The 14,975-nt window shown below is 39.1% G+C and overlaps 2 protein-coding genes across 3 annotated transcripts in view; both read right to left on the reverse strand.

Annotated features, from left to right (window-relative positions):
- Positions 1–605: 605 nt before the first annotated feature.
- On the reverse strand, positions 606–7,770 carry CNTF (ciliary neurotrophic factor). The gene is made up of 2 exons (XM_062196096.1): positions 5,498–7,770; positions 606–4,462 (listed from the first exon to the last, which is right to left on the reverse strand). The coding sequence occupies exons 1-2, from the start codon at positions 5,609–5,611 to the stop codon at positions 3,977–3,979; spliced, it is 600 nt and encodes a 199-aa protein (XP_062052080.1). The 5' UTR covers positions 5,612–7,770; the 3' UTR covers positions 606–3,976.
- Positions 7,771–7,872: 102 nt separating this feature from the next.
- Positions 7,873–14,975, reverse strand: part of ZFP91 (ZFP91 zinc finger protein, atypical E3 ubiquitin ligase) — a 30,056-nt gene continuing 22,953 nt past the window's right edge. For both annotated transcript variants that reach the window (XM_062196095.1, XM_062196094.1), the window contains exons 7-11: positions 14,382–14,432; positions 13,571–13,649; positions 12,834–12,948; positions 11,155–11,254; positions 7,873–10,857 (exon numbers count right to left, since the gene is read on the reverse strand). In XM_062196095.1, coding sequence (XP_062052079.1) covers positions 10,347–10,857; positions 11,155–11,254; positions 12,834–12,948; positions 13,571–13,649; positions 14,382–14,432 — 856 coding nt within the window. In that variant the 3' untranslated portion in view covers positions 7,873–10,346. The remainder of the gene's footprint in view (positions 10,858–11,154; positions 11,255–12,833; positions 12,949–13,570; positions 13,650–14,381; positions 14,433–14,975) is intronic.

A 14,975-nucleotide genomic window follows, 5' to 3' on the forward strand; every position in this document is an offset into this window, starting at 1 on the left:
TGAACAGCCTGTGTTTCAACTCGAGAAACAGATGATTCCTCTAGCTCTATGCTATGCTACAGGAGGGAACTTGGGCAAATTAATGTTAATGCTCATTCTTATTTCCTTTGTGAAAAAGACATTATTTGCAGGATTAGTGACATAGTGTAGAGTTGCCAAACATGGTAAATAATATTGTATTCCCTTTCATACTACTTTGAGCGTGTAAATAGAAACACAGAATCCCCCCCTCATTATATTTTCCTATCACTTTCCAGAGCTTGGTTTCTTCCTCCAAACTCACTAGAAATGGGCTAGGCAGGGTTCTTCTCTTTCAGTCAGAAGGGTCATTGTGGGGTCAAGTACTTAAAATCAAACTGTGTAAAAGGAAATCTTCATTTTCAGGCAACCTGACAGGGCTACATATTCCGAGGGCAAAGCAGCACTGGCCTAGTGGTGGAGGGTCATTCTACCTTTTCAAGGCTGCCTGGCTTTGGGAGTTTTGCCCAGTGGCCTGGCATCATGGAGCTTTACCCAGCATGTTTGATGAAGCCTGGCCCTGGCTGGGAGGATTACATTTCCTCCAATGTTGAAATCACTTGAAATTCCTCCTGTTCATCCAAAGATACAGAAATAAAAGAACCAACTCAATGGTCTTGCTGAGAAAAGAACTTTATTGTTAGCCATTTGTACATCTTTTATTTGCTATGTGCCAGAACTAGATCAAAGTAATAACACTTTATGTTAAAAGTCACAGGCACATGGATTTCTTACACCCTGTACACATTTCATCAGAAGATTAAATTATCTTTTTGCTTTGTCTTTATCTGTAGTCCTCAGATCTCCACAGAGGCTTTTGTGCTGCACGATGATGAAGCTTTTATCATCTTTCACCTTTTGAATGCACCAACATCTGCAAGGCTCAATCTTACAGCTGATGCCTAAAGTGCAGGGAAGAATGAGGCAGGAGGCCAGCAAGATTCTTTTCAGAGAACGCCCTGGCCTAAACACTGCATTAGCATGTCTCTCTCTCTCTCTCACACACACACACACCCCTACACACCGGAGGGCAATCAACAACAGCGAAATTCAAATTCTGCTCTCCACCCTGCATTCCTCTTCACCCAAACAACCCTTTCTCATCGTGGTGGAGATCTCTGCTTACTGCATCTTTATCTGACCCCTTACTAGACGAAGATGATGCTCAGGTACTTCATGAGGAGCTGAAGATACACACACACAAATCATTTCGAACAACTTTTCAGATGTCATGCTGAAATATCCACTCATGCTGTCTCTCCGCTTGACCAGTGGTCACAACAATGAGTCATCCCTTGGGCTTTAATCCACAGCAGCTTGAAATAACAGCAATGCCAGAGCTATGACTTTACACTTTCCATTTTTATAAAAACTCCCACTTCCCTTGAACCTGAGTATCTGAAAACTAATTTTATTCCATGCTTGGCCTTCAAATTTGTGCTTAATTTTCAAGCTAATGTGAAACAAATCTATCAACTCTCATCTATACAATTCACCAACTCAAGAAAAATAAAACTTTACTGGAGGCAATAAGATAGAAGGGTTCCTTTTTACAGAGTCAGGGGCTAGGAACTAAATGTAAGCATCTTATTAACATAACTACAACACAACACAGCTATGATTTCTCAGAGATCCTAACTATATACGGATCTAAGAGCCAAGGGAATAAAATCTAAAGAACATCTCTTTTTAGTTGTGGCTCCTTAAAAAATATGCACTTCCACTGTGTTGTCATCATGTTCTCTACTACAAGACACACTTCTAGAACACTGGCCCATTGTCAGTCTCTTTTTCAATCTGATTTCTCCTTTCAGGTAAGTATGTTTCAAAGTCTGCACACTTACATCTCATATCTATTTATGTTTTTGTTATATGGCTAACTGTTCATTTTCTCCTTACATCATCTTTTCCTAAGCAGTCTCCCCACATTTCTTCTGGAGTTTATGTCAAGTTTCTTGAAGGAGAAACTGATACAGCACAGTGGTGTATGCACTCAGACTTGCTCTTCTGCGATCTAACCAAGACTGACACATCCTCTCTCCTCCCACTCAACAGTTAGTACTGGTGCCTTTTCTGTACCTCTGCTACCTCAAGTCTGCTTCTCATACAAAAATATTCCTTCCTCTTCAGTGCAGCAGAGCTTAAACCAGGCTCTGCTGCTGCTTTAAATGTCTGTCCTGCCATATCTGCTGGACACAAAAGCCTTGAGAGGGGTCACTCATTTCAGACCCAACAAGTTCATAATCAGTTATTTTTCATCAAGAAATTTTAGCCACATCTTTCTCAATTAAGCAAAGGCATTATCCAGATAAATCCAAGAGCTTCATAATAATAATCAAGATACTTTATTAACTGAAAATGCTGCTCTTAAGCAGAAGAAGCTATCTGAATAAGGAAAAGCTTGAGTGGAGAATAAGCTTCTATGCATTCAGTGGGAACTATACTTTGTGAAAAATACACAAATGCCAAGTTCAACACGACCATGGTGGCAGCAGGGCACAGATATTTACCACAGCCTTTGTTCTGAGCAGACTACTTTCCCCTCTTTCTCTCCTCATGAATTCTATTTTGCATGCAGCTAACTCTTAATACTCAGCTCCTACCTCCTCTAGGAAATTACTTCTGACATTTGCTGATCTCTTTCCTTTGAGGTGAATCTGGGCAATGTAATTACAAGCAAGTATTGATTGGTAGTTTATTTATATACAACTGTATTGCCACAAATACATACTAGAAATGTAGGGCTTTCTTTCCTTTGACCTGTCACAAAGCTGACCCCTGAGTCCTCCTGTAACATTGGCTTCATGTATTGAACATACGGGAACATAAGCCCAAAGTCATTCAATCCCAATCCACGCATCCTTTGGGAGCTAGTCTTCAGACTCAAGGTTCTTTTAATACAGACCTCTTGGTTAATTAAACAGAACTGACTTGGGCTCTCAATCGGGTATTTTAAGTTTTAATTCACTGGTGCTAAATCAACAATACTTGAGAACATTACCACACTAGGAACATACTTTGCTGCAAATGACCATTTCCACTGATGCCAACATTTAACACACAGCACTGTCCTTTTCTTGTACAGCACAGAGGTTTGACCGTTATGTTTCAGACACTCTGGAATTCCCAGTGGGAACAGAGTAGACCTTATTACATCACCCTCTTATGACTAAGTCCAGAAAACCTGTAGTGACAGAGTTTTGTGACTTTTTAACCTGAGTAGTATTTCACTCATCTTGCATGAATCCTTGGGTCACAGTGCCTGTATCCCTGCACCACATAAGGCAAACTAGTATAAGTTGTGCCTATTTGAATATTCAAGATTATTAGTGGACTCTAAAACAGGCCATAACACCATACATCCCCAGCTTCGAAGGTCCCTAAATTTGCTGGGCCTAATATTTCCCCCACAGGAATCTTCGGATTTGTAACTGTTCCAACTTTTTCTCATCTGTCAAATAAATGGGAACATCACCACGTTCCTCACAAGGTTGTCTTGTTATACATAATATACATAAAGCTGCTGGCATACTGTTTCAATTTAGTGGATACTCAGTAAATGTTAGTTATTGTTACTTTGATTATCTAAGAGTCTGAATTAGCCAGAGTCTATGATTTCTCAATCACTGGCTTAGTCCTTTCAGAAAGTCATCCAGACCTAGAATTAAACTCTCTCTCTTCTGTTGATAAGGCTGTTAAATTCTTAAAAGGTTACTTAGTAGGTGGAAACATTAGAGCACAAAGGATGTTGTCCCCGCTCCCACTCTTACACCCCCTCATTCCACAAGTACCCACCATCCCAGACTTGTCTGCCGATTTGTCCGTATCTCTAATGCTACTTGATGGAAATGTCTATGGCTTTCAAAGTTTTCAAAAACCTTAAGGTGGGAAAGTGAAGCCCCAAAGAACTATGTATATTCCATCAGAAATGAAAACCAGGAATAGAGAGGTCTAACTGCTACATTTCCTTGTCGTTAGCAATATAATGGCTCCCATGTGCTGGGATTCCAGTTTGATGACAAGAAATGACACGAAGGTCATGAATCGATCTCACTGTCCAGTGTGAAAGCTCTTGTAGCACCTTCAGGCCCCACAGCTTCTTCTCAAAGAGACCATCACCTCCAATGACAGGTGTCCCATCAGCATCTTTGGGAGGGATATTACATTCCAACAGCACCATTAACTCCTCTATCTGGTAAGCGAAGGCAGCAACTTGGAGTAGAAGGGTATGTATAGCTTGATGGAAGTCACCTTCAGTTGGGGTAAAATGCACCTGCTGGTCTTCTAAAAGCCTGGCCAACATAATATGGAAGGTCCGATAAGCTTGGAGGTTCTCTCGGAGTCGCTCTGCCTCAGTCAGCTCACTCCACTGATCAGTGCTTGCCATTGGTACTCCATCCACAGAGTCCAGGTTGATGTTCTTGTTCAAGCCCTGATGCTTCACCTGGATGATAATATAGGAAAACTTTACATCTGTATATCACCCCCAATATCCTGACTTAAATGATCCTAAAATCTTTCAAACCTCCTTCATGAAGCATAAAGCATGCAAGTTGTAAAAAAAAGAAAAAAACAATCTGGAACAGAAACTCTTCTTTTGGGATTCATGACTGGATTTTAGGAAGATTCTACACTACCTGAAATGAAGTATCTGGGCATTTTTCTTGGAAGAATGTTCAACTTTTAAAAGTTGAAACCACTGACATAGAATTTTTCCTCCCCATTTCAAACTCTCTTGAAACTGGATTTTAATCATACTGGTCTCAGTATGAAGACACTGATCATTCCCAAAATTTCTACAGTAGCTATCACACAATTTCTCTAACCTCCCCTCCTCACTGCCTACTCTCCATGGTGAGTTCAATCCTTTAGAAAATACAATAGCAAGTGGTGTTAAAAACCTCTACAGTTAATTCCTTACTTAAAAAGTCCCTAATGATTCTTCTAGGGGATCCTCTTCATAGCTTAAGTTGACCATTTTAGACACCAGGACATTTCTGATGCCCAATATTAAAATCTGCAGGAGCTAATACATCCAAAGAGAAATCAGTTGGATTTACAAATTTCTCAAGTTTACACTGCTCTTCCAATGCTATAAACCTCTTCCATGTACACAGGTCAAAACTTCAGAACAATATGCAAGAAAAACCCAAACTTAGAGGGCCTATGAATATTCTGGTAGAATTCAGAAAATAGGCAATCCAATTAACAACGGTCTCTAAGGTATACAGCCAAACTTAGCAGAACTCTACGTATGTATTTTCTCACTCAAGGAACATGTCCTACACATCCTAGAGGAGGAAAATTAGGTCACATGAGTTTTCTCAGGGGAAAGGGGATGCCAAATAATACATTCTTGATATATGAGTGACTGTATGTTCAGGGCTTCTGTAATTGGTACTGTGACTAGAACATGATGGTAACAGCTGGATCAAGAGAGATGCAGGGAAAACAGACAATTGCAAAATGGGTAACTTACGTAAGATTCCGTAAGAGCGGTCAGGTCTGAACGAATCTTCCTCGCTAGCCAGATGGTACGGCTACAGAGGTCCCGGCGGTGAGGGGTCAGTGCTGAATGCTCCATGAAAGCCATCCCCTAACTCAACTATCCCAGGAAACAAGTCAGCTGAGTTTGCTTATGTCTACACTGGTCCAGATAAGAAATGTGACTCTCACAGACTAAATCCACTGGGCATTCTCTTCTAATGGGATCCTGCACCCCCACCCCCACCCCCTGCCTGACTCAGAGGTGGCAGCAAATTCCTGGCTGTGGATTTTTGTGCCTGTGGAATCAAAGAGCCCTTTTTAATCAGCTTTTTTCCTGCAGCGTCTGCCTCCATCCCTCTCCTCCACTCAGTACTTGGCACACTTGTTTCTATGTCATTGTTTTGCTTTTGCACTTAGCAACAAGGTCACTATCACACTAATCCTCATGACACCCCTGCCTAATCTATTTTATATACACACATAATCAGTTTACTTTATTATCCCCCTCTTGCATTTTCATGTACTTCTTGTTTATTGGTTTCTTTTTTTTTTCCAGCCTGACAAGTGGTCAATAATACTAAGTTACTAATAATAGCATCCTGGGTCAGAAGCATTTCTATCTGATTCTTAAAATAATTCTAGGGTAAATACTACTTTTCCCATTTTATATACGAAACTGAAGCTTAAAGAAGTTAATTAATGTGCACAAAAAACAGTAACTTAGCTCATATTTAAATAGAGGTCTTTGATTCCACAGTTGTTTTTCCCACACTTCTCATTTCTTTTGGGAATTCACATCTTGTTGAAGAAACAAAGGTTATATGACACAGCATTTTAAAACCCCCATCTTTTGTAAATTTTTTTTATACTTGATTAAAAATCAACCAAGGCAGCATCTCTGATCTCAATCGTGGTGCTTTCCTGGTAGCTACAGGATGAGAAAAGTACTGTTTAGGCCTGTTCCCCAAAGGACAGGAAACACCCAACCTGAACGTGGTAACATTTCTAAGGTATTCTCGCTCAAGTGACAACATGCTTTTCTTTTTCCTCCCTACCCAATTCATGCTTCTTAAGAAAACCAGAGAAAAGGAGTGAAATCATTCTATCGTATTATACCTCAGAGCATGATGCTAACTGGGTAAGAGTTGCAAGTTTCATCCTCAAATTAATCAATCAGCTTTGAAACACATGCCACCTCAGGAGCAAATTTACATAAGTAAATTAAAGACCAGGTATATGAAAGGAAAGAAGTGAGGCCTGGAAATATGTTATAGGGATTAGTTTTTTCTTTTTCTTAAAGATAGTTATTTGATTATGAGCACTGGGTTTTGTGAAAAAGCACTGATACTGTACACTATCAAGGTTCTCTTATTATCAGAGTGAAACTAATATTAAAGCATCTTTAATCTTCACTCCACTAGATCAATATGATGGCTGCTTTCTAGAGCACAACTGAATCAACTAAACCATCACCGAATCATGGCATTTTAGCCTTACAAATCAAGAATTGATCCATAGGATTCTCAACAAGAGTGGAAAACAGAATACCCCACATTAACCTGCTCTAATGGCATTTGGGTCTCTTCACTTAGCAGTATCCATAGTTTTACCCCTTGGATAACTGTAACTCAGTACAACCAGGGAAGACAAGTTGCTTCCATGAAGACTTTTATTTTTCTACTTTACATACTTATTTTGAATATGCCTTACCTAGATTAAGAGAAAAACAAGGATTTGAAAAGCAAAGTATCCCTTTTATTATAATTTCTTTTTACATAACCTTTTCAACCTAGATTCAGGTAACTACCTGTCTCTCCCATCAAAGGAGAAGGGTCCTGCACATTACAACAGGCAAAAAAGGCTTTTCGGAAATAAAACTTTAAATTGATCCATTACAATTTTCTAAATTTTCTTGAGTACATTGGAAAGTGGGAAAAAGACAGAGGAAAATACGGTACTTCAAACAAGGAGACTGTAATAACCATAGTTGGGTTGGTAGTCCATATATTTTTTTCCTCCAGACAACAAGGAGGTTCAAGTGCTCTATGTGGATGTTTTCTATACTTTAGTAATTTTTTTTTCATTCCAGTACTCCCAACCAATTTTTGTCTTAACTCTCCGAAGCACATTAAGGAGTCTAATTATGCAAAATAACCCTGGGCAATCACAAAGGGGAACCACGGCTCTAGCTGTACCTAAACTCGATTATCACTTTAGAATTGCCAATTCAAGATGGATAATATGCAGCGGTTAAGAGTTACTTAAAAGGTACAGAATTTGACTAATAAAAGAGAATGAAATGTAAATTTTAAGACTAGAAGATGTTTCTGGAAGTACAATGAAACACCATGGAGAACAGAAGGGAAATGGGAAGAAGGCTTTAGTTTACTTACACAAACTCTTTACCTATGCTAGCACCCCTTTCTCAAAAGGAAAATAAAAAGTTCATGAAAAACATTTTAAAATCTACTGCAAAATGCTACAATAATTTACTGTAGGCAATGATAGTTCTGAAAAAGAAAAAAAGAGCAGAGAATAGGAAATTCCTAATTATTAGGACTATTTAGTTGCTTTTTGTAGTATAGGAAAGGAGAACAATGTATTTTCCCCCATCTCAGAGAAGATAAAAAAACTGTAGTTTGCTTTTGTGTAGGTGGCTATCTGATGACTAACCACTGCAAATGAAAACTTATGGAGACAAAGTTTACATGTAACAAAGACAACGCTAAGTGTGGAACATAGATGATAGCTAGTACAAAATGGACTTATTTGCGAGTGGAACAACTTTGCTGTAGATCCATCCAATCTTAAAATATTTTTAAATCAAAGTCAACTCTGAATTCTTACTGTGGGCAGGAGAGCATATTCTACATCCCTTCTACCCTTATTTTATTTTCTACCCCCACATTGAAGGGTCATTCTAAGAAACAATAGTGCATTTAAGACTGTTCACTGTAGGTGTCTCACTCCCTGTTCCCTGGCATCCCAACCACTGACACAGTGGGTTGTACAGTAAGTCTCTTTCAGAGATGACATTTTATTATCCTTCTTTCCGGGAAAAAATAAATCAAAGAGAAAACTGATAAATTTCGTAGTTTTAGTGTTTGTGAAAAACAAGATGTTCCTTATTTTGTTCTCAGCAAACCTTCATTCTTTCCAACAGCCATCATACACTTGTGACAATAAACAATGAATAGGGCAAGTCTTCAATTCCAACTTCTGAGGTACATAGGAGGATAGGAATCATCCTCTCATTCTCTAAAAATGAGCCCAAATAGGTTTTTAGTCTTCCGGGAGTTATGAACTTCTACACCCCCATGAAAATTCCTATATCAAGGGAAGTGGTAATTCCCAGAATTTCAAGTGAAAGTCAAAGCCTTTATTATAAAGATTAGCTTGTCCATTGAAGTTTCTCCTCTTCTGAAGCGTTACTAAAAGGGAAACAGCAGTTTTCTTTGACTTAAAGCTTCAGGGACTCATAGACTTTGTTCCTTCACTAATGGCAGTATTCTTAACTAATAAGGAGCTGGAATGAACCAATGATAAAGCAAAGCAAAAAACAAAAAGGAAGCCAAGGGGCCAGAGTTGAGCCAATAGGAAGGTATATGTAAAGAAACAATGGGAACAAAAAAGAATTTACAAGAGAAATCTTTTATCTGTAATTCAGACCCTGAACCCTCTGACATCCCCTCAAAATTCCTAAATCTCAACGCTCTACAAATGTCAAAGAGCACACTAGTTACCATAAACCTATTATCCTTCCCCTAAGAAGGCTGACAAAAAAACAGTAGGCTATTGTAGTGATTTTGTTAGTGCTGAGGACCAGCTTTCTTTAAAGGCCACTGGAGAGCTATGATTTTAGAGGCTGGCTGTGCTTCTTCCACCCTATGCCTTGCCTTCAGAGTACCTCCTGTGGAAAGGATCCCATTTCAAAATAATCTAATCTCTCCCAGCCCCACAAAATATAGCAACAAAGACCCTCCCCACCCCCAAAAAATCAGACTTTCCGTTAATAAATAAGGAATCTCAGGTTCCACAACACAAAAACACACATGTTCAAAGTGCAAATTTCTGCCATTAGCCTGGGACTTTTCTCACTGTCTCACTGATAGAGAGCCCTGTCTTAGTCAAAGGGACTGTGTAGAGGGCAGCCCCCTCCCTCTTGGGAGCCTGCTTCCAAGCAAGTGAGCACCATTAAGAGCTATATGGAGGTTCGAGAGGGGGACTGAGGTGCTGGGATCAAAGAGAAGGGAGATGGTCCCCATGTATCCTTCCTTTCCAAAACCCAGTGGGGAATGGAGGAAGAAAGGGTGAGATGTGTGCTGTTTTAACAGCTCACCCTACTAAGGGGTCCTAAAGTGCCAAGTCAAGCTGCCAGCCTCCAGAGATTAGAATTAATATTTGAGGATAAGTGTGCTGCAGTGGGTAGAAGCCAGAACCATAGGGCAGCAATAGAGGAGAAGGGATTTAGAAGATAGTAATACACTATTAGGAGTCAAAAGCTGATCCAGAGCACATCAGAGTTATAGGTTGGAAAAGGGAATATGCCCATGAGCAGGAAGTCTGCCACTGGCCGGAACTGAGTATGAGGATACCCCTCACTTTAAGAGTTGCTGCTGCTTCATTTTTGTCTACCTTCTTGGTAAAGGCAACATCAATTTTTGTAAGGGGGCAACAGAGGGAGGGACAAGGGATGGGGTCTATGTGTGCTGTGATCCACAATGGAAAAAGCAGGCCCTTCAGTTATTTTACTAGATCTTAAATGCTTTAAAATTTTTTTGTCCTTTTATCTTTTAAATACAAAGTCTGAGCTGTTCCAGTGCCCAAAGTCTTCTTTCCCACTAAGGTCCAGTAGAGTCTGAATCTTCAATCAGAACCTCTGTGGTAGCACCGAGTATATCCGAGTTCATGACCAGCCCTTCAGTGCCCCCACTGCTGCCGCTTCCCACAAAGATCTTCCCATCAGCCATCAGGCTCACCCGTTCTGTCCCACTGCAATACGATTTTGACATCCCTTCAGCTTCTAGTAGCAGGCACTCTCCAGAGGTTGAGTTTCCCAAAGGCTCAGGAAGAAGAGGAAGACCCTGACCATCTGCAGGTTGTGTCAGGGACTCTGGGTTAGTGCCCAAGATATCTGTGCTGGTGATGAGGGCGCCTGCATTGGCAGCCAGAGCTTCCGCAATCAGCACCTCAGGGTGGCTTTTTGCTTTGTGTGCCACCACGCTGTCCTTCTTCTCAAATTTTTTGCCACAGATATTGCAAGAAAACTGGTAGAAGGAGTCTGCATCATGTTTCTTCATGTGCCAATTAAGAGATGCCTTTTGTCGACAAGTAAATCCACAGATCTCACATCTAAGGAGAGTGGAAGAGGAAATGGCTGATCAAATAAAGAATAAAGACAGCTCTTATTTAGGGGTCAGGTGAGACTTTGGAGCTCACACAAATACATGATAATAACATATACTTCTTATGAAGGACTAGAAAACTTTACTAAATACTCTGCTTGCAAAACACAGTAAAATGAAGAAAAAGGTCACTTTAATCCATTGAAAATAAACAGCTGTAGCAAGCGAAACATTTGCAAAGGGGAAAATCTTAATGTGGGGTATATGCACCTCTCACCCAGGGGTTTATCAGTATATAACTCACTGTAATGGCTTCTCGCCAGTGTGAATCATCCGGTGTACTGCCAGGTTGTGGGAGCTCTTGAAGGCCCGAGCACAATATTCGCAAATATAATCTCTTTGATCTAAGAAGAAAAATAATGTGGTTAGTGTGTTGTTTAGAGACATTAGGGAGGTCATTTTAGAGTATAAGCCATGCTGGTTTCAATGTGTAAACAACATACAGAGTAAAAAACAGAAATATGAGAAATGAAATTCCAATTTCAATCTTACCACTAATCCAGATGCTGGGTAAATTGTTTGGCAAGTAAACAATTACATTTTCCACAGTTTTCAGTTTTTTTTTTTTTTTTTAAGATTTATTCATATTCATTTATTTGAAAGGCAGAATTAAGAGAGAGAGCAAGCAAGAGAATCTTCCACCAGAAGGCTCACTCCCCAAATGGCTGCAATGACAGGAGCTAGTCCAGGACGAGCCCAGAAGCTTCTTCTGGGCCTCTCAGGTGGGTGCAGAGGTTCAAGGAGTTGGGTCATTTTCCTTTGCTTTCCTAGGCACCTAAGTAGGGAACTGGATTGAAGTGAAACAGGTGGGTCTTGAACCAGCAACCAAATGAGATGCCAGCACCACGGTTTAACCCACTGCACCACAGAGCTCTGGCCAGGAGTCTTATTCTTTAAATGGGTTTCATAGGTGAAAACGCTTATATAATGAAGAATCTGGCATTCAAACCAAACCAAACAAAAACCAGCATTTCTTTGAAGAAAATGATCCAAATCAGAAATGATAATTATATTCTATTTCAGATTTAAAAAGTATTACCAAGACAAAACAATTTCAGCTTCCTACAATCAAATATACGCAAAAAGTATCTGCATTTTTCTTCATTCTCCTGCCTTTTAGCTTCTGCACCATTCAACCATTTCCGTCTATATGGTCACATTCACCGCCCCCATTCCCAACACACACATACCTCCTATTCTATAGGATTTCTGATTAATTTGGTAGGTAAGTATAGAATCTATGGGACAAAGAAGCCTGTGCTCATATATTTCCTTATCACTTGGCAAGCCCATGGTCAAATAAGTACTCAGCATAAATTTACTATATAATGACCACAACAGTTCTGAATGTTTTTATTGAAAATTACTAGATACTGGGACAGGTGTTTTTGGCTCAGCCCTTAAGACAGACGCCTACACCCCACAGCAGAGTGTCTGGTTTTGAGTCCTGACTCTCTTTCTGATTCCAGCGTCCTGATAATGCATACTGTGAGAGGCGGCAGTTAATGGCTCAAGTATGTGCGTCCCTGTTACCCACATGGAGACAGATTGAGTTCTGGGCTTCTGGCTTCAGCCTGTCCCAGTTCTACCTATTGTGGGTATCTGGGGAACAAGACAACAGATGGAAGATCTCTGTCTGCCTTTCAAATAAAAATAATAAAAAAATTTTTTTTAAATCACTGGACAACAGTGATGATTCAAATATTTGGGTTCCTGCTACACACATGGAGAGATGTGAACTGAGTTTCTGCCACTCAGCTTTGGCACTATACAACCCTGGCCACTGTGGAAATTTTGGGACTGAGTAAGTGAATGAGAGCACTGTCTCACTCTCTGTACCTCAAATAAATTAATAAATAATAATAAAACATGAAGCACACAGCAGCCTCTCCTAGTTGATAAATATTTTATTTAAATAATTACCTGTGTGATGTTTGGCATGTCGCAGAAGTTGCTTCTGGAGCCTGAAAAGTCGTCCACAGGAGGGATGGGGACATACGTATTTCTTCTTCAGCAAATGCTGGTATTTAATATGGTGCTACAATAATAAAATATGAAAAGTGATACAAATTAAAGGTACCTAAAAGATCTTTTTCTTTGCTAAGTCCAAAGTGCTGAATGAAAACCAACTAGTTACTTTGTATATAGATACAAGGTAGTATAATCAAATGGTTAAGATCACAGGTTATAGAAATATACAGAAATGGATTCCAAACTGGGTTTGTCATTCACTAGCAGTGTGATCCTAGGAGATGTACTTAAATACTTCAAGCTCCATTATGTAATACTGAAGAAGATCAAATATAGATTTCTAGACAGTATTTCATTTTCATGTATTCTGTCAGGTCCGAACATAAACTGTTATCTCTATTCATTTAAAAAGTACTCATTTGAGAAAAACAAAAAGCACAAATTAAAAATCTTTTATTCAGAAACAGTATTTAAGAAATCATCAGTTTGAGCTGCTGACTTTATTTTTTTAAAAATATACATTAAAATAAAACCTGCTACTCTGTGTCTTGATGTTTGTTACAATCACCTCCTAAAAGTATTTACAATGCATTGGGAAATACTATAATATTCCAAGATTCAAAGGAAAGGCTCAAGGTCTTAGTCACTTAAAGCCTTAAAGACCATCTTACAGAAACAACTTCACTGACCTGCAAATAACGAGGGTGAGCAAGAACAGTTCCACATCCTTCCATCTCACAACGGACATATTGGATTGGAGGTTTTTTCCTAGTAACAAAATTTAAGTGAACAGTTAACAGGAAAGTGGCATTTTCTACAGTGGCCTTTAACTTGAATTGTATTATAAGAAAGTTATTTCACAGTATGAACAATTAAAATCTCCTTACTAGTGGCACAGGATAATGGTGCAGTGAGTTTACTGGAGAGCCGGTCTGAGTCCTGGCTACACCACTTCCTACCCAGCTAATGTGCCTAGGAAAACACACTGGATAATAGCCCCAGTACTTGGGTCCTTGTCTTCCATGCAGGAGGCCAGGATGGGGTTTCAGGCTCCTAGGTTTTGATCCACCCAGCCTTAGCCACATTACAGCCATTTAGGGAGTAAACCAATGGTGGATGAAAAGACTGATCTCTCTCTTGCTCCCTTTCTGTATCACTCTGTCTTTCAAACAATTAAATATATCTTTAAAATCTCTTTACTAGTATATGGTGTGCATAGAATTTTTGTTGGAAGTAACCAGGAATTGCAGTATGCTTGACAGAGCTTCAAAATAGCAAAAAATTAACCATTAACTCCAAGAAGATAAAAGCATAAAAATTCTTAGAATTCTTAGGATCTAGCAATGAAAATAAAAATAAATTTATCTGTACGTCAAAAACTTATATGAAGTGTTTATATACACATATTCATATATATTCAATTCTACAGGATTCTTCTTCTTAAAATGTAAAGTGGCTAGCACAAAAATAAGGTATAAAACAGGGGTATATATTCCTTACCTCCTTTTGGGTAAACGTGGACTTTTGTCATCTTTTCGTCTTCTTCCTCTCCTATAATTAAAGACAGTGTAATTATGCATATATTCTAGACTGAAAGTTATAGAATGAAAGATGGCGGAAGACTTATACTCAAGGTCAAAGAGTAGGTACCAGATGCAAAGGATAACCCAGAATATATTATACCAAAGGAACTAGTATCTGGCAAATCAAGCTAGATTTTTTCTGAAGTAATGTCTGTCAAATCGTTCCACATCACAAATTAAATACACACCTTCCATAAACTATGCATTGTTACAGAGGATTTGGATACATCTCAAATGTTATTAATTCAAGAGTTGCTAAAATGAAGTCTATCATCTGAATTTAGTCAAGGTAAAAACACAGAGTAAGAGTCTCTCATCTAAACTACTTTCTCCCAAAGCCAAAAAGCCTATACACTTAAAATTTTCTGCAATGAGAAATGGTTAGGCAGAAAATCTTTTTATCCAATTATGGTTATTACAACATTTGCTTTGTCATTCTTTTGAGGATCTACATTTGCCATATTTTTTCTTGTTGTCTCCACTCTTTCTGCATCTCTATAGCTACTGTGTT

The sequence above is a fragment of the Lepus europaeus genome, chromosome 7 (assembly GCF_033115175.1).
Source record: "Lepus europaeus isolate LE1 chromosome 7, mLepTim1.pri, whole genome shotgun sequence".
NCBI lineage: Eukaryota > Metazoa > Chordata > Mammalia > Lagomorpha > Leporidae > Lepus > Lepus europaeus.